We start from the raw sequence: 26,385 nt of genomic DNA on the forward strand, positions 1-26,385 counted from the left end.
AAAAGTATAAGAGAACACTTTTGAAATTTCGAGATGCCATCAAATGAAAATGTCTTGGTCTCCTCCGCAGTGATGTGATTCTTCTGTATGATGATACGAGACCTCATTCAGCACAAAAAAAAAAAAAAAAAAAAAAAAAAAAAAAAAAAAAACTGTTGAGTGTATTCCGAGTTTATGCTGAGAACAACTAGAGCAATCCCCATCCCCCTACAACCCTGACCTATCCCTAGTGACTTTATCTTTTCCCTACTCTCAAATAGAACATGACCGATCACCGTTATCTCACATGTGATGATAAAACCTTATCTATTGTAGTGACAAGTCCTTGAACAAAAAAGGTGATTACATTGAGGATGGGTGTTGAATGCCTTCTATCATCTGGTGTATTGATCTTCCAGCTGTCTCACACATAAGCTATAATAGGCTTTGTAACCTTTTTACCGATCCTTCTCCGTATTGTGTCCAATAGTTTATATATAATCTAGTGGATTGTCTATCTAGATTCAATTTAGGTTCCTTAGTTCTAATAAATAAAATTCAAAAATAAGTTCTGCAATTTAAGAAGCCCTACGTAGAATAGTTATATATTTGTTTATGATTTGCTTAGTTACCATAAGATGTTTAGATAATCATAACTCTGCTGTTTCACTATCTTTAAGAATTTCTTATATGCTCGAACCATGTGAAGTTGAAATTGATAGGAACAAGAGAAAACAAATCAATACGTACTTGGCTTAAAAGAGAATCATAGTTATATACACAAAAATGTTAACATTTTATGGCTAAAAATAAGTGCTATTTCTTATCAATTTCGCTTTTTCATGATTCCAAACATAGACTTATTGTTTAACATAACTTTCAACTCACATATTTTAAAACTAACTTGTGTTAGTAACCGAAAAGGTTATGGGAAAAAAGAGTAGTTCGTTTTCTTCTATTTCGTTCTTTCAAATGAACAAATTGTAAGTAACACTTTGTTCCCCATAAACAAAGCTTTTTCTGTGCTTACTTAAAAGCCCATAGGTAACAATGGCAATCTTGACCGCAGATGTTTCACAAGACCTAAACGGCACAAGACCCAAAATTCATTTCGCGGCACAAGTCCTAAACGGCACTGGATCTAAAAATCTCTTGTGGTGCTACCATCGCATCCGTGCCAAGAATACTGTCAATCTGTTAGTCAAAGTTTTAGATATACTGTTTTACATTACAGAACTAGATTCTAACTTAGTTCTTACAAGTAATTTGCATAAGTACATATTCTATTGTTTTGGAATTTAAAAAAATAAATAAAGCCTATTGTTCCATGATTAGTATTTGTGTGGTGACAAAATATTAACTATCTATCAAATGTGATTCCCAGACCTTTCATGTCTTTTTTTTTTCTTTCTATTTCGACACCATTGACCTCGTATTAGTAACATAATGTTGTGTTTTAGTTATATACGTCATAAATTTTGCTTTCTTTGTGCTGATTTGAAGTAAATTACTTTTTACACATATATTTATTGTATTGAACTCTTTCTGTAGCAAATAGTTATCATACTCGTAATTAACTACTCTTTACTCCTTACCATTATTAACAATAGTTTTAGTATTACTAACATAGCTGTTACCGTTGCAATAAACTATTATTATTACTAATAATAATAATATTTCACATATGCTACATTTTTGAGACCTGAGCCTTGATTGTACGTGAAGTTAAAATCAAAGGTTATGTCATGGACGGCAAATGATGACTTAACACCCAAAACAAACTCTTGGCCCCCCAACTGGTGGTTAGTCTGAGTTCAATAATTACAGCAAATTAATAATGTTTATAATAAAATGTGAAAAAAAGACACTTTTTAAAAACAATTAAACTACGTCACCATGTTAAAATTATTAAAAGAACTTAATTAACCTAATTATTCACTTCGTACTCTCATTTGCTTAACTGGATGTACCCAGACTTAAAGTAAAAGAGTTTTCTGCCCAAATCTCATAAGTAGTGGGAAATTTTAATACTATAGAAATTGACCCTCCTCCTATCTTACAAATGTAATTTTCAAGACGCTGAAACATATATTTTATTTTAGTTAAAAGTTGAAATACCGTGTTTCACGCATCCAGCTTAAGCAAATCCTTCTTTACTTTATAAATATTTTCTGAATAAGTAATGAGAAATTCGAAAATTAAAAAAAGTGCACCGTTTGTTCTTTCCATTTTGTGTGTTGATTTTTTCTTTTTCTTTTATTTTTGTTTGTTTTACAGTGGAACGTTTATATGCCAAGTTTAATTTTACTAGCTTCAGAGATTTACGAGATACACTACTCTTTTTGAAAAACTCTTACCCCACCCTTTTATGATACGTATTTCTAAAAATTCTTTCTTATATTCTGCTTTCGTAAGAAAATGATTTTTTAAAATTAAAATTTAACGACTCTACTTGTAGTAGTATGCACAGAAAGTCACTTATCTTACCTCTTTTATATAAGAATACAGAAGATAAACACAGTCAAACTTATGGACTTCCATGAACAGTTTCCTATTTCTTTTGACTTAACTTATTCGTACATTTCCCACAAGCTATAGTTTTAAATTCACGCACTGTCAAGACCCAGGTTTCAAAAAAGTAACAAACTGAAAATATAATAATAATATATGTATTTATGTACGTGTGTAATATGTATATATTTATAGTCTTATTGAAGCTTTCGTAATTTGGAAATATACTTTTGGTTTCCTTTTAATATGAAAAAAGCCTGCTCCCCTGGAAAAGTTTGCAGACTACATCCTAAATGACTATGTATTGGTGTCTTCAAATGTATTGCGTTGCGTATTACATTAGTAATTTATCGTTATTTGTTGATTTTTCTTGCTTATACATATCAACTCTATCAAAACACACTGCGAAATATAGTAACTGTTTGCGTTCTTAATATATATAGTCAGTATTTAGTGTTCACTTGTGAAATATCTAATGGGTTTTTGTTCTAATTAAGCAAACTTTGGTGGGCTTTTGTCCTACCTTTGGAAAGTTAGAGAAGGCTTTTGTCCTACTCCTAATAAAATATACTCTACGGAGCATATATACTACAATTCTGAATGCTTGCTTGGTTTCAGAAAAGTCTGGTAAAATATCCTGTTTAAACATTTTTATTAAATTAAATTTGTTGTGGGATTCTCGTATCTCCATTTGAAAGAAACGAATTTCTTAATCAATTATATAATTAACTCTTAGAATAAAATAGTTTATATAATGTAATTCATGTATAACTGCAGAACAGATAATGATGATGATAATTTTAGTAGTACAAATATAGCTGTTACCGTTGGAATTAGCTACGTTCCTATTATTGCCAATTCGTTACTGTATCGTCGCAATTTCGTGTGGTGGTGGCGAATTTCAGAACTAAAGCAGTTGAATGAAAAAGGCACAAAACCTAAACAGCACCAGCCCTAAACGCCACAAGACCTAAAAATCATTTCGCGGCACTAGTCCTAAACGGCACAAGACCTAAAATTTAGATCTAGTGCCTGTATTTTTAGGTCTTATGCCGTTTAGGAGTTATGAATGTTACCCAGCATCCATATCCCGAGAACCGTGTCATAGAGAGATCATATTGGTGTTGGTCAATACCTAAGAGGATGGTAAACATTTTGGTATTAAATAATAACCGGTTGCCACAGGCCAACTGGCCACCGTTTCCTAGATATTGGCCAAGGAAGTTCGGATTTCGGAAGATTTAAGGAGCCATATCTTGGGAACCTTAAGTCATAGAGAGATAACATTTTGCGAATTTTTTAATTTTGAGCCCTCCACTTTGAACATGTCTTCGTGAAACAAGATATCGCAGAACGTTTTAACAGAACTCTTAAACAAAACATGTGGAAAAAAATTAATACTAAAGGAAATTATAAATGGATGGATATATTACAAGAATTGTTTAATGAGTATAATAATAAAGTACATAGAACAATTGGTATAAAGCCTGTAGAAGTTAATAGGAAAAATTAATCCTTTTTAAGTTCGTTCTGGCAATGCTTTTGGAACATTCAAAACCGGTTTTAATTTCACTTTATTTATGTATGGAAGGAAATTCGCCCACAATGTAATTATTCTAGTTTTCTTCTTTTAAAGAATTTGTTCTGAAGAAAGTAACGAATCGTAACTGAAACGTCTACGGTCAAGTGGCATGTGATATGTTATCTGTGGATGGTTACTGGAGTAAAATCAATCCAATTAATACAATAAGTAATAGTATGTGCTTTTAACACTGATCAAGTGCTGGTTAAATTGATAGTTAAGTCCTGTGAAGAATCAGATATACGCTTCTGTAATGAAAGCTAGGAACCAATGGACGGTTAGGTTAAATTCACATACATAATCCAAATAATATGACATTGTTATGAATGGTAAATACTCTATTTCGAAATCCATATTTGTTATTTACATATTGATTGATAAAACTAAATAACAATTAATTTATATGACTAATCAAGGAGAACAAAACAGGGAGTAATATTAAAAAATAAAAGCAAGACCATCTAAATGATTCTACCGATCATCTCACAGAAACACACACTGCACACACTCAAATAATTATACTGTACTATACACACGTCTATAATAAAATATCATGTGATGACTAGGTGCTAATATTCCACTGTTTATTAATATTATTTGGTGCAACAACTGTTCGTGCATTACAGTGCTCTGTTACATTTCGGTTAAAGTAAAAATGAAATGCGTCACTCACTTTTTTTTTAAAAAAAAATTAATTTCTCTGTTTCGAGAAATAATTATGCTTCGCTTTTATTTCCATTTGCACACAACTCGAGTAACCGAAATACAATGCAATATACTGTGAAAATGCGATGAGTCAACAAGCATGCAGTGTAAATACTATAGTAAGAGATCCTACAGACAAAATGCTTTTAACAGAGCTTATCTATACAACACTGACTTAAAAACACAACTATCTTATTTATGAGATTCAGCACACAATATCAACTTAATATCATTACGATAGCAGAGTATAATATATTTGTGGAGCTTAGGTAATTACATACGAGCAGTTTACAGTTTTTCTCGTTGTTCCTACATTACCCTACGTTTCTACCGTTGTCATGGTAACGCTGAAATTGTTCCTATTTATATTTGTTGTTGAAAGTTTAATATTCCCTTTTGGACATCAAGGCTATGAGATATGCATCTATAGCTTACCGTGGGACTCTCACTGAAAAACGAACTTAGCTCAGCCGCACGATAACAGTGATATTTATGAAGTTATCCCCTACAAATTGTATTATTATTGTTAAGTGTACTTCAGATCCGGTTTTATTTTCATTAACCTTATCACTACTATTCATCTACTGGTCATGAAATCAGGTCGCAAGTTCAAAAGTGGGAACGATACTTCCGTAACAAAATTGTTTTCTTTCTGGTATTTATCGTAAACTCAATTCCTAGTTATATAGTTGTGCTGGTTGGCGTTGTGAATCTTCTCTGTATTCTTCAGTTTCATTCCGCCCATTCGTTGACCATTATTTATTTGCACAAACAATGCATCTCGTTCACGCTGCAGCATGTTAAATTGATGATTTAGTTATGCATAAAAATGATTTAATCAGGTTCCAAAAGTTCATCATCGTCTACGTCATAACAGATCATATAATAAGAAGTAATTCACAAGAATATAGGAATGTAATTCCATATCATTACATTCCTCCATGTAACCACCTTTCAGTGATGACATTTAGCTAGACTTCCAGTTGTATTATAGTTTAAAGATTTTTTTTAGAATGAGACCCACCATGAATTAGAACTGCACCATGTGCTTCCCCCTGGTTCTTGTTTCCATTATTAGATTGGTACTTATCAGAAGTCTCAGGAATAAGCCAACAACTTCCTGTCGAAATGTACGATACAATTCCACAATCTGTCTGATAGAACTAAGAATATTGACAATCATACCACCGTTAAGATATATATATTATATAAACTATGACTGTTCTTGTTTCTTTGTGATTTCTAACCTTATAAAATCAGATCGTAATTAGGTATGTAATTAACACGATGATGGAATAAGAAAGAAAAACAATTATATATCAACCATGAGTATTATACGGAAAAGCAATACTTGTTGACTCATCTAGAGATTGCACATTATCATTATTATTATTGTACAGGAGAGACCCTAACATATCAAAACTAAAAAGGCATAGTACAAAATAACAACAACAAAATAAAGGCTAGACTAGACATTACATAGAAATTAATAATATCCAAGGAAGAAGTCCAAAAGAATACTGAAACAGGTACATGTTCTTGTTTCTTTGTGTTCTCCAAACACCAATTGCCGCAAGTTTCACAGCAGGAGATGTACTGGTATCTGATTCCAAATTAAAACCATCACTTAACACCCGAAGTTCGAAAACTACTTATTATTTAAGGTGATTTACGGTATTTATCCAAGCACAAACCGAACCCTTGAAAGGTAAGAAATGAGGTGGGGCAAGTTGTACTGAATGAATTAGTGCATATAATACCCAAAATTTCTTAGTATGTCACACTTAATATGTACAAAATGCCTTACTATGCCCATTTTTAATAAACGTAATGTATTGATATACAATTTAAAGGAGCAAGATACAAATGCTGACAAGTAAAATACTAAGGTATGTTCTAAAATACTAATTAGATTGATACTCGTCTTAAGCGTCTTCTGTGAAAATTAAAGTGATTCAGTGACGACTTTTTAGGGAAGCTACATCAGTAATACGTATAAACTTACCTAGTGTCTTAACTCTTGTACGCACTAATTAGTTATCTTCCCTTAGCTTGTGTAATTTTTATCGATGTGACTTTCCTCACGAGCCGAAACTGAATTCAAATAATTCTCATCTGCAGTTCAAAGTACAATCATTGAAAGTGCTGTAATATGTTACCCAAAAACATTAATGAATGAATTTATCGGTATTACAATACACTGTGCTTAATCATTATTAGAAAATGTTATCTAACAACTCGTTTTGTGTCTGCACATACTGTGAGAGAAACGACATATCGTACTATCTCAAAAATAATCAATATTTATCAATCATGAATATCAATCATAGCATTTTTAGCGATAACGGCTCATGTATGATAATTTACGATTATAATACGTCACGCTGTCCATCTAACTTCATTACGAGACACGTAACTGTCCTACTTTTAATGAAATTTTAAGGTAATTACATATTATCTGATTACAATTTTATTACCAGTCATTGGAAACAAGTTCCTTTTTCTTAACCATCAGTACTAAGCTATTATGCAGTGAACCTTGAACAGTCTATCCTGTTCTTCCAATGAAAAGTAGACGTATATACATATCTCAGTAATAAATATTATGCTCTTACTAGATTGGCTGGTTACCACAATGATGTCCTAGAATGTATGCATTAGCGCTTAAGTAGGTACGTACGCAGGAATTTATTTTGGGAAGGGTCCAAAGCTTCTTCAATATGAGGAAAATATATACTAATACCAGTAAAACACGCCTAATATGAGGCTAAATTAACAGATAAGTCAGAATTTGTGTGGGGTTCGGATCCCCAGGCCCCATCCCTTCAGTACGTCCCTACGCTTTAGTTCAACCTACAGAAAAATGCTGCAACATATTGGCAACTGCAGTGTTTTTCAATTCAACCTACAAAAATGATGTAACTTATTGGAAATTGTATTGTTTTTCACTTTAACATACAAAAAATGCTGTAGCTTATGTTTCTCAGTTCAACCTACAAAAAATGCTGTAACTTATTGGAAACTGCAGTGTTTTTCAGCTGAAAGGAAATTTATAACTCTGAAGCCTACTATTACTATGAATATGCACTTACTGCTTTTCTATATACTAAACCGTTCTCTCTCTACTGGCTTTTACAATATATTTAAAGAGAATACGAGTAATTAATCCTGTTTCAAATACCACCCTACAGCAGCAAATAACAAAGGATTATAAAGTCGAGAACCTTGCAGTTCATCTGCATCACAACAAGCAGGCATTTATTTCTTCCAAGTAAATAAAGCTATTGCTGTTCGTATAGGCCTATTCTATTAACTAGTTGTACTAAATAAAGTGTACCTATCACTACTTTCAAATATCTATTCATTTCTCTAAATTCACTACTGAACGAGAATTCTTTCTATAAATGATGACTCTAATTGAGTTGCAGTTTGATTAGATGTGAATCTACCCTCCAAGTGTTTTAAGTTTCAGTAAATTCTGATAGATTCTGTTCATCAATCTCCTTTTAACTTTTTTCTGTTTGTAATTTAAATTGCCCAGAAAGTTAATTTATCAAAATGTTGCTAAAAAGTAAAACTATATTTGTTTTCCTGTTGTCTTATTCCCAATAGTCAGCAAAAGATATGAAATATTTAATTAATTACAAACACAATTTGGATCATTTTAATACGAACGATAATTTGGAATCAGATTTCATGTACTACAAAAAAGAGAACTATTGCACTAAACCTTACCTAAGTTACCAAATTATGAAGGAAATCATATTTCACAACTTCAAGCAAAATATCGAGAAAACATAGAAGTATGTTGTATTCAACGTTAGTTCTAACTGTTTTACAATTTTATGCACTAACATCCACAAGATACAAGATGTAAGAAGCAATTATGCAACATAACATGTATCATAACAGTAACTAGTAAATTTCTATGTGGAAGTTCCAATTCATCTACTGAATGTAAATATTTATTTATCTGCTCGGACAATGATATAACAATCACTTATTGTTTTCCTGTGTAGCAATTTGCATATAAAAAACTTTTCAGTTGTTTTATTTTCTCAATTGGCAGTAATTAATAAGACACGCATATAATGCTAGACTTACTCTTTTATTTACAGGACGAATTAATAAAGAATTAATGAGTTGAGTTGATTTTGAGTTTAACGTCCCGTTCAGCAGCGTGGCTATATGAGACGTGGACCTACTGATTAAGTGGAATCTGAACCACATGAGCTCCCGCCGGGAATCGAATCCGGGTCTCCCACGCCAAAAGAATTAATGAATTAATTACCTTCAACTCTTTACACTCTCCTCTCCACAATCAAGGAGCTTTTGGGTCTCCAATCAACACATCACCAGTAATAACGAAAAACTTTTAACTTTCAAGATTCACGCGCCTTGTTCGCATCAAATCTACACTCGGTATGGGGATTACCTCAATCTGAGAATAACTGTCCATAACTTTATAGCCTTTCTCGTATTTTATTTAGTTATTTTTGCTACAGGTATATTGATATATTTATTTCTTAAGGACATAAAAAAAAAGTTTCTTAATTTCTATTGTAGGCGCACCGAAAACCTTATTACGTGAAGTAGTTAAAATTGTAACAACTGCATGAAATTTTTCAAAGGAAGCCACAAGCAGCGACGACGACTGCTCGTACTTTTGAAGCTTCCTATGCTTATAACCTAAAGCACCGTTTTTCAACCTTTTTTAAAACAATTCTAAAACACGTCTTTATTCTTCCTCATACTCCAGTTTGATCAGAATTATACGTACAAAAAATTCAGTACGATCGTAAAAAATACGAACAAATCCACACGCGTGACGGCTTTTTCCAGCAAACATAGTATTTCCACAACAGCAACTCATAGAAAACAGCGTGATGTATGTGCACACAAAATCCAAAGAAGAAGCTACAAGGCAGCACAGCTCCCACTGTAAAGCTAGTCTCAAACAGTCACATTTTTTCTTCAAAAGCAGGGAATCCCCGTCAATACGCATGTCTGTATGTTAAAGCATTAATAAACACAATAGTATTACTCAATACGCTTCAATTACCCGGGAAGTTTCAATCTCTCATTTCAAAAAACGATAAGTATAATAGCATTCCATTAACAATACAAGGGAAAACATTTAGAAGACTCATTCAAGTTGCTTGGTCTAAACAAGAATCGAATCTTCGATGATGTTGCGGCAGTGTTAATCTATGCACTATTCAGGCTGAGTAAAAAATAATTATAAACATTTCATTCTAATCTTGGATGAAGATATACACTACGGCATTAGTGCATTAAACTCTGACTAAATATAGTTTAATGAGCTTTTATACAATAACTTTCAAAATAAATAAATACATAAAAAATAAGCACTTCTACTGGTTTCTCGATACCTTGCTTGTTGACACAACAATGTAAATAACTTAATCACTGGTAAATTCATAACCCTAATAATTTTACTACATTTACAGGATGCTCACAAGCTTTCATCACTTCCACTTTGCTCTTTATTTCATTTAATTATTTAACTAAAACATTATATTGTACTTTGTATTTCACTTTAGCATCAAAACCGACGTTAAGAAGTTTCCAATTAATCACAACTTTATCTTTATCGCAGAACATTCTCGATAAACTTATTCGGAAGAATTTTCTTTATTTTAAAGCCTAGTTCATGGCCAGAAGCATCTACCAATCTATTTGCTACATATCGACATTACAAAACGATCTTGGCACGGTTTTATATCACATTAAATAAAATATATTCCGTTGATTATTCCCATTTTATGGCCTTTGCTGGAATGTATGTACATATTTACAACAAATTGTGAAAGTTTCCTTTACGAAGGAAAGAAATGTTATAGTTAATTGTTACTTTTAAAATATTAGTATTTTATTAACGTTCTAAGGTTATAATTTCTCTGCACGTTTTCATACGAGCTTAAAGCCCCAACTGGAACTACAAGTACCACAACAATCAATGATAGAGTACTCATTTTTGATGACCATTCCATCTCAGACCATGCTAAATATATATATATATATATATATATATATATATATATATATAGATAGATAGATAGATAGATAGATAGATAGATAGATAGATAGATAGATAGATAGATAGATACCCATAGATTTTCTCTGGATATCAATGTTTTGTTCTATTTTGTTCTTTTCAATTAGTTTTATTATAATTTATTTAAAATTGTAGTATCATTCCAGTTGTGTATGAACTTAAAAAAGAAACTACAGAAATCTTCATATATTTCATAAACGCAAACAAACTACTGATACTTTAATATTAATATATTATAAAAATGTAAAACCTTAACCTCTTGAGGCGCCGACGCGAAAAAAAAAAATATATTAGGGAATAGGCTGGGCTTAGTTATTGTACAGTTTTATGCCATAATAGTCTCTACTAATTTTTCCAAATACAATATTCAACATTTCATGAGTAGCGGTTATTTTTAATACTTAGCCATGAAAAAAATGTTTTGCGTAAATAAGAGCACGAGAACAGCATTAAAATACCGAGAGGCTCAGTCCTCTCAACGACAATATTAAGGAGGGGTGAAAGAGTCTGAGCCACCCAGGCTTCGGCGCCTATGCCTTCAGATTTTATCGAACAGTTTTTCGTGAGTTCATAATATTAAAACACACACATATATTAGCCTGAAGTACATATTCCTAATTCTATTTTTGAGATTCTTTCCGCTCACAGTATTAATCTAAAGCTCTTGTTTCTATGTAACTTCAATCTGTGATCTTGTTTCAGATTCGCCACCAATGCTTACATTGAAGAAAAAAAAAAAAGGAACGAAACAGCCCTTTTCTCATAAAAATCATAATTCTTACAATAAATGAAGTGAGCGAAACACAACTAATAAACAGTACTATACTCTGGAAATAGATATATTTATATGTGCATTTGTTCTTGTATTTGGTGCTTAGAAGCAAACTCATATGAAAACCGTTCGACACTCTAATACAGAATTCGAGTATGGGGAAGCGTAAGACTACACAGAGAATCTGACGTAACCACGAAAATGAATTACTTACGCAGTGGCGTAGGGAAGGGGGGGGCAGAGGGGTTCCCCCCCCAAAGAGGTCCGACAATGTACTTTGATGTTTGTAATTTTTTATATATTTTTATGTTTATATATTTTTTTGTTTGTAATTTTTCTATGGGTACCTATAACAGCACTTGGGCCCTCCCCAAACACACATCCTGGCTACGCTACTGTACTTACGGGTACTGTAGTCCAAACAATAAAATCCCAGCACGATTCCAAGTCTAATTTAAAATAACTGAGTTCCTAATTTCTTTCTAGAAATACACCCTTTTCCTGTTAAAAATTATACTTTTTATGATCAATTAGCAAATCCTTTCTGAATTCCATTCATGATTCGTCACAGCTCATCAAAACTCATTGTCTTCATCAACTGAAAAAGCCCAGATAATAAATGCTAACACAATCACAACTTTCTTCTTAAGGCACACAATACAAATATGGCTACGATTATGTCTGGCACTTCGAAACTACGATAAGTTTCTTCTCAAAACATCACTACAAAGGAAAATGTGCTCATACGAATCATGGAACACGGGATACGTACACAACCTGCCCTGTTCACAGCAAATACGTAAAAGACAGCGTTTGTAAATGGAACAGTACGATTATCTGAATTTTAATACATTACTACCTCATCTTTACTCCTCCTGTGAATTAAGGAAGTTAAAAGCTTGAGCATCCCATAATGTTTTCTTAAGTTGTAACATCACGACCATATTGTTGCTACGGTAAACGCTCTAAGAAATCATAATAAAAGCTATAAATCCCAATTTTCTCCTAAAAGGACTAATATTGTATATAATTTATAAAATCACTTCCAACTTTCCATCAAAAGGATTTTCCATTTAGTTTCAGCTACATATGAACATATGAAAATGTAATAATTCTGCACTTACGGCGAAGAAAAATGTAATTGAAGTTGACAACGCATTACACCAATGTATGCATATTAACGCACTAATTTACATATACAGAGTGAATATTGTAAGCTGTGTGATGCGTTAAGGGTTGCTATTTTCCTAGTATATATATATTTCGCAAAACCCACTATTTGCTTATTCATATAGTCTTCTGGATTACTCTTGAACCTTGTAATTCATCTTCTTTTCTTCTTTTGGTGTTAACTTTAGCACTTAAAAGTCGAAATTTGATAGACAGTACGAATCTTTTTACTTTTTACAGAAATTGGAAAACTGAAAGCACAACTTCCAGCTTCCTTGTTGAAATATATAGTTTTGTTCTCCTGTCTCCAACTCCTCATTTTTTTTTTTCTTTTTAAATCATACTATCTACCAAATTTCGACCTTAAGTGATAAAGTTAACACCAGGGATGTAATGGGACGTATACGGGAGTATACGGCGTATACCCACCTAAAATTTTGTAAGTCCAGCGTATACTCACCTTGAATTGACGAAAGAATGAGCGTATATTGGAGTACGCATATGCTATACTTTTGAAAGTGATCGAGCGTATACCTACCAAAATTTCTAGCATTACACCACTGATTAACACCAAAACAAGAAGAAGAGAATATGAATTAAGAGATTCAAGACTAATAACTAATATCAGCAAGAATTTGAATTGTATTTTATTGTTTACTATACGCAAACCTTTACGCAATACATTTGGCATTTATGATAAGTAATGAGTAACGTACTGTGTTTTCTGTAATTGGTCACCAAAATAGTTTTGTAAGCCTATGAATTGTCTGACAACTGTTACATGAGTAGCAATTCTGCCATCTGCTAGAACAACATATGAAAGTACTACTATTCATGTAACTGTTGTCAGACAATTCATAAGCTTACAAAACTATTTTCGTGACCGATTACAACAAAACATATTACGTTATTAGTTACTTGGCATAAATGTCAAATATACTGCGTAAAGCTTTGCTCATTGCAAACAATAAAATCAAATTAAAATTCTCACTGACAATCACTAGTTACTTCTGATATGCTTGGAAGGCGATGTCTTTGGTGTTAACACACAAGTAACAGGCTAAAGTGGTAGTCATTTTTTATCACCTCATTTTTTTGCTGTGTAACGTCACATAATCTAGGATCGAACCAGGGACCCCTAGCATCAGAGATGAGCGCTCCACCACTGTGCCCTTATAGGATTAGATGTAGTGTACTATCTTTTACAGAATAAATTTTACTAAAAAATAATAGCTACAGTTACACTACATTCATTAATTCATAATGCATTAACTCAATAAATGCATAGTCCTCCTATATTTTCAGTACCAGTGATTTTTTTTTTAAAATAAATCCAAGAAAACAAGGATTTCCTTTGAGAGAGAAGACTTTGCTACTATTACCTGTAATTAACTGAAATGATGAAAATGATACATTGCACCAAAGCCATGCACATTTTTTTGAATAAACTGTACAAATGATAGAAGCCTATTACTTTGATCTACGAGATTAGTTTTACTTTGAAGATAAAATAAGCATAGTACTTACTGCTTATTGACTGACACTTTGAGCGTAACCATAGCAACGTACTGATGGTGATATCACACTTTTAACTAAGTAAAGCTAAAACTAAACATTCATTTCTATGTAATTTATCTAAAAAGTTCTATATGAACGCTCTTAAAATTAGTACACCTCCCTACTAACCCCCAAATATACATGGAAAATAAAAGAACAAACAAAATGAGTACCATTGCTATTAACAAACTTAACAAAGTCAGGGGGAAAAATCAGAAGCCCACAAAAACAGGCCAATCATATAGTAATATTACACAACTTTGAAAAGCATATAAAAAATTAGTTACATCTATTAGATTTGATCTCTTCCTTCCTTCACAGACTGGCTGGAACCAACCAAATGGTCACCTGGTGACACTTGATCCCGACGATTCTTCAACTGACAAATCCTTACAGATCCTCGACGTCATCTCCTTTAAAGGTTCAAGCTCTTTTGGACTTATCAGATCGAACTCATGAACAAAATAATAGAAGTGTTTGTAGCAGGTATTGACATGGGGTTCCTGTTAAATAAATAAATAAATAAATATATATATATATATATATATATATATATATATATATATATATATATATATATATATATATATATATATATATATATATATATTTCAAGGCACATTAATTAAATATATATAAAACTATTAAAATTGAGAGGATGGTTCAAGATTAACAAAAAATTGGCTACTTACCAATGAATCCTTTCTTGGAAAGCCTTAATATTTTCCATACATTTCGGAACGCCAAGCTGGTTCCGTTTTCAGTGGCAAGGTAGCAAGGATAAAAACGGATAGAAGATAAAAGGTATAAAACAAGGGATACATACCACTATATAAATGTAACGTAAAGAATGGATAATAAAATGTCACGAGCAGAGCACAGCGCAGAAGAGTAAGCTGAATTGAGGGAGGCGCGATGTCTATGTTACGGCACTATCGCCAGATTCTAAATAAGCATCAAAGGCAGGTAACCAGGTTCTATCAATGTTGCCAATATTCAGATTTAAAGACAATTTATATTTATTAATAAAGAATTAAGAGATTAAAATAATCATTTTTTATTCATAAATATAAACGTCTTTGAATAATGCTTATCTTTGAATACGTCTTTTAATGCTTATTTTGAATCAGGCAGTAGTGACGTAACACAGACATCGCGCCTCCTTCGATTCAGCTCACTCTTTCGCGCTGTGCTCTGCTCATGACATTTCGGTATCCATTCTTTACATTACATTTATATAGTGGTGTGTATCCTATGTATCCCTTGTATTACACCTTTTATCTCCTATCCGTTTTTATCCTTACCTTGCCACTGAAGACAGAACCAGCTTGGCGTTCCGAAACGTATGGAAAATATTAAGTCATCCCAAGAGATGATTCATTGATAAGTAGTCAATTTTTTGTTAATTTGTATATAAAACTAGATCAATTCGAAAAGGGAGAAAGATGAATTTACCATAACAAGTCCCTCCATTAGTGAAATACACACTGACCTCGGAAATAAAAATACTATATGTTATGCCTATATAACACTAAAATTTTTAAAATATTTTATTGATTTACCGTGTTCAACCTGTACAGAATAAATCTAGCACAGACTAGCTTGACAAGAAAAGGAAGGTAAATCCTACACATCTATCGAAGCCTTTTAATGTGGTTCGCATTCCTCTTTTAACAGATTTGTTAAATTGATTTGAAATGTATTAACGAAAGTAGCAACTCAGTTCCATGGTAGCTCGAGGGTTTCTTATTTGAACAACAATATTCTAAACAATATTATTTTCCATAAAGACTATAATTACTATAAAATGATTCGTTTCAGGTCCTTTAGTTTTCACATGAATTACTTTACACATTCTAGTAATAACACTACAATGAATATTTTTAAACAAAGGACTTATGGCCATGCAGATTCTTTCAATGATCTTTCAGTCGTTGAAGCTACATGAATCATAATCTACATCAGTGGTATTCAACTTTACTTTTATATATATATAATTTCCGCGTTTCCCTAACGATATTTTTCCATTCAAGCGTGTATCCCCAGATTTAAGCTACCCTTAATTCAAACTGTAGGTATACTAGGCCTATCTATATAATAAACAAGTGAGTTTCGTTTCACAACGTGAAACTACGGGAATTCAATACTCAAACTTGAAATAATACATCTATAACTACTGATTGCAATAGATTAATAAGATCAAAGACAGAACCTATTCTTCAGGCGTTGAATCCATATCAGAGCGCCATTACTCGTTATACATTACCGTTTTTGTTCTACGGCGATAAAGGTTGAAACTGAAAATCGTCAATTTGAATCACTTCTGATTTGATGTTGATTTTGAGTTTAATGCCCTTTTCAACAGCAAGGTCATATGAAACGAAACCTACTGATAACGTGGAATCCGAACCTCATCAGCTCCGCCGGAAATCGAACCCGGGTCTCCCACGCCAGAGGCGCGTACGCTAACAGCTTAGGCACGAAGGAGCTCACACTTCTGGTTAGAATGGATGATTAAGCGAGAAGACCGAACCTACTATTGGAAAACTAAATTGGCTGCTACTCAATATCTCTTACCGTTTTTGTTATAAGGAAATGAGTATTGCAACCGAAGATAGTAGTAAATTTCAACCACTTCCGGTTTTGGTTGCATGTTTGATGGCATATACTCTTGAGACCCAAAATCGAATGCAGAAAACCACTTGTCGCTTTCAGTTACTGTTTCCGTTTTATGGCGATAAACGTTGAACTAATGACTAATTTGGAAACGACTAATGGAAAAGACTAATTTGAACCACTTCCGGTTTGAGTAGAGGGTTAATAGAGAAGATGGAACCTATTCTTGGGACGCAGAATCGATTGCAGATAGCCGCATCTCGATATCACTTACTGCTTTTGCTTTGTCAAAATCAGGGTTGAAATTGGTTGATTCATTGAGTGGGGGAATAATGGGGACAGCGGGGTCACTTGTTCGGTCATGACAAAGAAGTCTGCCGAAATATAGAGTGTAAAAAGAAACGCTGCAACATTAAAATTGTAAAACAAAAGCTAAAAAATAAATAGACATCACACTAATAACAATAACAATAGAATGTAAAAGGACAAAAGGACATAAAATAAAGGAAAAAATAGATAACAATAGCAATAAAACGAAGTAAATATGAAAACACAAATCAGAAAAAAAAACATCACAGAGAAAACAGCTCAGAGAACAGCATCTACTTGCAGCACGAGTAGAAGCAAGAACACGACCAACATTAGTGAAATCATCCCTCAAAACCCTGTTAAGAGTAAGCGACAGTCTAACACGTTCTATGAGATCTGAGTATTCAGGACATTTGACAAGAATGTGCTGAATACTCAGTGGAACAATATTTTTTCACAATACGCACGGTTCAAAGCACGCCGCAAATAATTATGAGTGACACAACAGTGTCCGATACGCAGACGCACCAGGAGCATTTCATCTCGACGATGAAGGCGAGAAGCTGTTTACCAGTCCCCAAGGAGTGGCTTAACAGCGTGAAGTTTATTGTCATTTTCCTGGTCCTAATCCACTTGCCAATAAGATCGCATCAAGTTGTGGAAATAGCTCCAGATTGGGGCAAGGAAGACTGTGCTAATATCGACCAAGGCGGCACTTTTGGCAGCTGTGTCAGTCTTCGTTTCCCCGAATGCCTACATGACCCGGCACCCAGACGACAACGACGACACAGCTGGAGCTGATGGCATCTCACAAGAATGTATTGAACAAGGGCGTGCTTACTGAAGACACAGTAAGCAGAACTACGTTCTGGGAATCGATGCAAACCAGCACACGACGTAACGAAAAGTGTTAAGAGCATGGTCGAGGGCAAGCTTCACTGCAGTCAGCAGTAAATATGGAACACAGGCGATTCAATTGGAATTCTGAGCTGCCCTCGTCGGTGACAAAGGCACAACCAATAGAATTCCCATTCTTAGAACCGTCCCTATAGAACACACTAAAATCAGGGTACTAGTGTAACAATGCTGCGAACTCCTGCTGGCAGACCTGGGAACTAGTGTTCGATTTGGAACGGGAAGACAAGTGTAAGTCGGGTCGTAGTGGACGAAGTAGCCATGGTGGTATAGTGTACAAAAGTGAAGCAGAGAGAGAGAGAAGGCCACACGAAATCGTCAGCAAGAAAACTTTCACACGCACGGATGTACCATGGGCGTGTAAGGACTGAAACTGGACGTAATATAAAATTTGAACCACTTCCGGTTTCGATAGAGCGTTCAGGATAGTCATGGCACGTTGCCTCGAGACGTTGAATTGTTTGCAAAAACTGCCTCTCGCTATCTGTTACCGTTTTCGTTTTATGGCACTAAACGTTGAAACTGAAAATGACTAATTTGAACCACTTTCGGCTTGAATAGAGCGTTAACAGAGAAGATGGGACGCTGAATCGAATGCAAAATATCGCATTTCGATATCTCTTACTGCTTTTGCTCTGACATCTGTCGCAGTTCTAAAAGACTTCCGACACTTAATGCACAGGAGTAGAAATCTAAAATGAATGATGTGTGGGTGATCGAATCACACGTAAATGCCTGGACCGTCTGGAATGAATTTTTGGATACAGTTATCAACTACCTCGAATAGAGTTTTTATCATGTTACTTTGCTAAGAGGCAGAATGGGCAGGGGTCATAATTTACGCAAAAAAATTGAGTATCTCACGAGCCCATCAATTAAGGAAGATGAAACCCTGAAAACCTTTTATTAAAAATAATCGAACCTATGTCCCAAAGTTTTTGAAAAGTCTCAGGGGGAAAAGGCATTTCCTATAATTTGTTTTTTCACATTGAACGCGATATTGCCTGTTGTTTCGTGATCGCATCACAGAGAAACGGTTGAACAATTTCAAATGCATTTTAATGGAATATAATTAATGCCTACCTCGAGCTTTTTTTTTAAAAAATATTATTATTATTATTATTATTTAAATCGTCTTACTTGATCGAAGAGCCTGTCCTAAGGAGATACATGGGCTTTAAAATTTGTCAAAAATATGTAAGCCATGCCTGAAGTGTTTTCCAAAAAGGTTTCAAGTATTTTCCATAAACATATTTAACCCGTGCCGAGAACGAACATTGCAGCTAGTCAAAAATAAATTATAGACTTTGTTACATATTAATTAGATAATAACAATCTATCGAGGTTCATGCTATAAATCTGTAATCAGTAAACACGAGGTTCATGCTATAAATTTAAGAAAAGTATGTTATTTTAAATTTTACACACCTCGTAAGTCATGGCGTGTGCAATCTGGACAATGTGTACCCTCACCGAAAATATAATAGACTTTTGTATTTACTACTTAACAATAAAATACTCTGGAAGTACTTACCGCTCCAATCGCCACTATCCTGTCAAAATGGTGAATGTATACGTGTACAAAAACCCTGAACAGACGAGTGAGAATCTTCCTACATAAACTTATAAACGACTTCGGAAATGGGACATCTGAATAAAAGGAAAAACATGGAAATAAAAATAATACCTTAACATCCAATTCGAACGAACTTTGCATTAATATCTCATTACTTCTACGGTTTGAACTCTACTCGATATGATAATACAGCGTGATTCAAAATGATGTGAACGATTACAACTCCTTATAACTTTTTTTATTAATCATCCAAATAGCTTCAAACCTTACAATTAAATGCTAAGACTCTCCAAGTTTGTGATAAAAAAAAAAAAAGTGAAAATAGTACATCACAAATGTTCTATGTGGGCCCCCTTTGTTACCCTGCATACATCTATTTGGTATTCCAATTCCGCCCAGACCCGTTTCAACATGTTTGCATCAACAGTTTGCACTGCAGCAGTGATGCGCTCTTTCAGTTCCTTCACATCCTAGGGTAGAGGGGGTTTGTAGACAATGTCTTTTAGATGTCCCCACAGAAAAAATCGCAAGGGGTTAAGTCCGGTGATCTTGGTGGCGAACGTAGAAGCTGATGATCATTTTTACCTGACCGCCCAATCCAGCGGTGTGGCAGTCTGTTGTTAAGGAAATTTCTAACATTGTGATGAAAGTGACATGGAGCTCCATCCAATTGACAGATGAAGTTTGCACTGTCATGTTCGAGCTGTGGCGTAAGTCACGTGGTAAGCATTTGTAGAAATGTTTGTCCAGTCACAGTCCCTTCGTCAAAGTACGGACCATAAATTTTTGAAGATGAAATTGCACAAAACACATTCGTCTTCGGTGAATCACGCACAATTTCACAAATTTGGTGAGGCTTCTCAGTTCCCAACATTTTGTTTATTCACGCAAAACATAGTTTTAAAGAACTCGGAAGATGGAAACACAATTCACGTACATTGATTTTAGAAAAGGCTTATGAAAATATAAAGGCTATTTTAAAACATAAACTTTATGAAAAAGATCTAGTTAACTAATTTATTTAAAGTGTACACATACTCAAAATGTTTGTCTTTGTTATAAACGTGAAATCACACATAACCGTAAATGAAAGATTTGAAAGCCAAAGTTATAGGTTGGAGCTCAGTCGCTTTTAATTGCTATTGTAGTATTTTAATAGATAGATGTTGTGGACGTTATATGTTTGTGGTCAATCCTTTCGACAATGAGATCTTTCTACAGGCTCTAGAAAGATGACGTTTTCACTGATCGATTGCAAATTTCATATAGATTGTCCAGTTCTAATTGAATATTTAAAAACATGGCGACTATTTCTTTATTACATTTTTACGAATACATTGCGTGTTGAAATTAAAAAAAAAAAAAAAACTAAAGCATCACATCCCATGAATTATACATTCCAACACCACATTGTTGTATATAGGGGTTGTATATGTCTCAGGCGTGTGTTTCATGGCCAAATAATAATGGAAAAGGAAGGATAACCATTTCTCCAGTTTAAGATGAACCTTTATTTTTGGAGTGTTTTGTGCAATGAACGCCATATATGACTGACATTATAATTAATTGTGTATGTAAAGTATTTCCTTATTACATACTGCATTCAAGAAGAAAGAAAACACTGGTCATGCATGAATTAGAAACTCCAACTGGAAGTAGGCTCAAATCTTGCAAACGATGCGATATTGAGAAAAAATAATCAAAAAAAGTCTCCCCTTTATGATACTCCTTGGCTTTTTTTAATCAATACGTCTTTCATTTGTGTCTGTAAAAGGACATGTACAGATGTTGTGAGGAATGAGAAGGAGATTTATGCTCATATGCGAATGATGCGCTGTGTAAAGAGCGCAGGTTCAGCTAGTCCTATTTAAAAATATAAACAAATAAAACTTTCGAATCCATAGTAGATGAAAACTTTTGGTTTAGAAGAACAAATATTACATATAAGTCAAATGGTTTCTATTGAATAAATTCCTTCGATGTAATATTTATTACTTGAATAATCTGTAAACAATAGTAATGGAATTGTTTGACGGAGGCAGATTTCCATGCAAGTCGCAGGAGCCATCCCAGGTCAAATCAACACAATTTGAATACAAAATTTACCTTACCATCTCAGACTGTCATGAAATTTTGCACAGGTTACTATTCATACAAAGAAAAATACCAAATTTCAACTTTATATATCAACCGGTATTGGAGATAGGGATATGTAAAGTTTGGAAAAAATGCCCAAAATAGCATGTTCAATGTATTTTGAAATTGGAATTGCAGCTCTCCTAATTGAACTAGCGAGCTGTTTGAGGTGTCGTTTTATAGCATTTTTCATGCCCTTTCCTGTGGTTATACAATATATTATAGGCTAATACATACTTTGTTTTTCAAAATCAAAATCATATGAATAGATATTATTGTTGTAAAGTACCTGGCAAAATATGAATTTTGGGATGATAATGGATTCATTGTTAAAAGAATTTAAAACTAACACTATATTTTTATTAATACCCTGTACCTAGCTGAAAAAATACAGAGAATGTATTTCTTTTTAACTGGTTGGAATAAATCTGAACACTAACATGAAGAGTACATAATGGGTCTAAAACATATCATACCGACTTGTAATCTGCTGGCTATACTTATTACCTCATACTTTAAAAATTAACTTAAAGCAAGGTAAAGTGCTGATACTTTTGAATTTCAAAATAATATGAATACAAGTTTCACAATCAAAAATGTTACTGTAAATAAACGTGGTTTGTAAAAAGTATACATATAATACTGGTAAAACAGCAGGGTTGGCTGGTTTAAACAAGGTGTTTTTTATTTTAAAAAAACAATTGGTATAAAAAAATCAATGCAAAAATGCCACAAATCAAGTGAATTTCATAGTGACGTTTTCACATATGTCGAATCATCTGTGTTAGTTGAATCTAATTTTCACCTTGTAATTAAGGGGTCCCGATGAGCCCACAAAATTTCTCCCAGTTCGAAACCGGGTAGTGGTCCAAATGCCACTTTAAGTAGTATGTCCAACTCTTCATAACCTCGCTGTTACATAAAAACGTTAAGCCTAAACAAACCAAACGAATTGAAGTAGCTTTAGCGTGTAGGCATGAGTTCATTGCCAAGCAACATGGAGCCTTCCTTAACTACACAAAAGAAAATCTCAAAAAATCAGAATTTGCTGACATCTGTGATTTTTCTGAAAATTATAGCATAATGTTACAAGATGAAGCACAGGGCTATCTCTGCACAAGCCAATAGGTCACAATCCATCCTTTTGTTATATATTTCAAACAGGAAAACAAAGTTGAATGTGTTAATTATGTAGTTGTTTCTGATTGGCTACAGCACAATATAGTTGCTGTTTACACCTTTCAAAAAGGACTCATATAATTTCTGACATCCAAATTTCAAAAACTTCCAAACTTTTTTTTTTTTTTAATTTTTCCGATCGGTCTTCCGTGCAATACAAAAATAAGAAAAACTTTTTGAACCTCTGCTTTCATGAGGAAGATTTTAAAGTGAAAGGAGAGTGACTTTTCGGCTATAGCACATGGAAAAGGGCCTTGCATGGAGTAGGCGGTTCAGTAAAGAGACTGGCAGCTGGTGCTAGTTTGCAAAAGACAATCAAATTCCAACTCTAAGACAACTTTCTGAGTGGGCAGTTGAAAACATTACCAAGGTAAACTTGCCTACTCAACCCAAAAGGAATATACTGAATCTGAAATGTTCCTGGGAAGTCGCTTCGATCAAACATTGACTATCAAAGGAACACAGCAATATCATTCATTCATTCCCAAAACTACAGTAACATTATTGGTGAAACACTTTTCAGCTAGTTTGCAGGGTTGAGAAAAGGAAATGAAAATGAAATCTTTAAGTTTCACGTCCCACGGTTATGCCGGTTAGGCTAAAGGAGACGGTGATGATGAGAGATGAGTGAAATGGTGAAATGAAGAAAATGGGAGGAAACGGGAGAGCCCCGAGAAAACCCACGAGCACGGTGTTTGTCCACCACAAAGTTCACTTGGCGGGGGCTGGGATCGAGCCCGGGACTCCAAGCACCAGAGGTGAACGCTCTACCACTGAGCCACCGCGCCCCCCAGGTTGAGAAAAGGAATTGTCACAATCTTCAAATAAACTTCAATTAGAAAACATATCAGGCTATGTCACCGCTGTGTAAAGGAAATTGGTGGCTCGGATATCTTTTACAGAAAACTGAAGAACTCGATGAAGTAAAAATGACTTTTCTTCATCCACCTGGGCCATCTCCATCACACTCATATCCAAGAAACGCTGATGTTCTGTGGATGTCTGTAGTGGACGTTCTGACAAACGTGAATCCTGTAACTCCTACTGAAAGAAGTTATGTTCTCCTTGAAAGTGATGTATGCCGAACACATGTGGCTTTTTCAAACTTCAAATGATAAACATATCCTATTACTTATTGAGAAGTTTTACTATGGACTATCATCTATACTCTTTCTTCAAGTGAGTGTTCATTTTTATGTTCACAGAAGTGTAAAACTTAGCAATCTTCTGTTATTATTCTACGTACAGAGTATTCTTAAAAAATAAGTATTAGTTTTGAATTTTTTAAACAATGAACCCATTATCCCAAATTCATATGTTGCAAGGTGCTTTACAACAATACTCTCTATTAAATGGAATTAATTTCAAAATTCTACAATATGTACTTTTTGAAAAATTTTAAAGTAAAATTTTGATTTTGAAAAAAACAAAATTTGTATTAGCCTATATGATGTATAACACAGGAAAGGGCATGAAAAATGCTGTAAAATGACACCTCAACCATCTAAATTAGGAGAGCTGCAGTTCCAGTTTCAAAATACATTGAATATGCTATTCTGGGCATTTTTTTTTTTTTTCAAACTTTACACAGCCTTATATTCAATACCGGTTGATACAGTGAAACCTGTCTATGTTGGCCACCATCGGTTCCATTGAAAAGTGTCCAACTTAGACAGGTGGCCAACTTACAGAAAATAAGTGTGATTTGTGTATTTTTAGAATAGAATTTCTAGATTACTTGATTGTAAATTTAATAAGCAGTGGCACGACAGCTACTTATAAATAATGTATATAGAGTAATCATAAAAAAATACAGTACTAGAAAATATTACTATAGTATGCAAGAGCGCCGATTTCTCTGTAAATTTGGGGGGCCCATTCAGATGCAGAAGGTATATATTTAAAGAGTTTAAGACAAATTGCACTCAAATTATACCAAATATTGTATACTCATAAATAAAATAGGGCCATATGAGCTTTTGGGGGGCCCGAGCCCCCTCGGTCCCCCCCAGGATTGGCGCTCTAGATAGTATGTTTAATATATATGCATACCTTTCTCTTCCTGAAAACTAGTCTGGTACATTGGATTATTCGGACTGAAAACACAATAACACAAACAACCAAGAAATAGAAGTGTATGTACGCAGTTTATTGAAATAGGTGTTATAGCACACTGAGTTATTCAGATTGAAAGCAAGAAAAGCTAAGTTATAAATTGAGAAATTCATATGACTTCTTTTCAGTTGTTACTGAATGGTGGTTGATTCTAGACATATTTGCTTTATTCTTTTTGGCAGATATGCACATTCTAATATTGTAGTTAACTACCTCTTGTTAATGAGATAGAAGTGTTTCGCTCGGAGCAAAAGTTGTTTTGAGAAACTCTTGAGGAATTCATATCTCAAAACCTCCGCTACCTTTTGACATGCAGTCAGGTGCCAATAAATGACAATTGAGCTTTAACCTTGAGAATTTTCCGGAATTATTAAAGCTTCCCACTGATGAAAGGAGCCGATATAGCTAATGGTTTTACCAAACAGACAGGGTAAGCAAATACGTACAACCATTTCCTGTACGTGCTTTTTCTTATTCACATCTTCCTTCACCACCCTTTTATGAGGGTAGTGTTCTAGCCATTGACCTTTAAGAACAAATCGTGCGAATCTATGCTGCTTTGTGTCCAGTCACAAATACAGAACATCTGCCTCTCATATGGGAATTCGAAAGAGTTAAGAAAAATAACAAAACTGTATTTTTCGTGGCCAAGATACGCAGGTAAATTTATCATTATCATCATAGGGTAAACATTGCTTCAGTGTGGCCAACTTCCACGATAGGCAGGTGGCCAACTTATAGAGAAGTAAGTAACGAATGTCTTATGGGAAAATGCAGATTCAAGACGAACTAGGCCAAGATAAGGAGGTGGCCAAGTTGACAGGTTTCACTGTATATAAAGTTGAAAGTCTATCTAGAGGGCATCTATGTACCAAATTTCATTAAAATCTAAGATGGTGAGGTTAAGTCATTGTGTTGAAATAATATGGAATGACCCGCAGGTACATAATCCTGGTACATAATATGGAATGACCCGCAGGAAAAAATAAAGTGGAACAAATGTTCACCTACGGCCAAAACACTATTGAAAACCTGAACTATATTTATAAAGCACTAGAATTAAATACAGATCAAGAAAACTCCTCAACATCAAATAACATGAAGACACTTCAACCTACAATGAGAGAAGGTAACATTTCTAAAAAGATTTCAATCGGAGATCCTGGCTTCATTTGGATTGCAGA

The 26,385-nt window shown here is 33.9% G+C and overlaps 1 protein-coding gene across 2 annotated transcripts in view; it reads right to left on the reverse strand.

Annotated features, from left to right (window-relative positions):
• Window positions 1-4,389: 4,389 nt before the first annotated feature.
• Mob3 (MOB kinase activator 3) overlaps window positions 4,390-26,385 on the reverse strand; it is a 56,276-nt gene continuing 34,280 nt past the window's right edge. The window contains exons 4-6 of one of the 2 annotated variants that reach the window (XR_014132269.1): window positions 19,730-19,845; window positions 14,643-14,858; window positions 4,390-6,922 (exon numbers count right to left, since the gene is read on the reverse strand). Coding sequence is in view for 1 of the 2 variants with exons in the window: in XM_081765969.1 (XP_081622095.1) it covers window positions 14,700-14,858; window positions 19,730-19,845 (275 nt within the window). In the remaining variant the exon portion in view is untranslated. Of the gene's footprint in view, window positions 14,859-19,729; window positions 19,846-26,385 lie in introns of both variants that reach the window. The other variant, XM_081765969.1, reaches the window with a different exon arrangement.

Source organism: Thermobia domestica, chromosome 7 (assembly GCF_964235325.1).
Source record: "Thermobia domestica chromosome 7, izTheDome1.hap1.1, whole genome shotgun sequence".
NCBI classification, from domain to species: domain Eukaryota; kingdom Metazoa; phylum Arthropoda; class Insecta; order Zygentoma; family Lepismatidae; genus Thermobia; species Thermobia domestica.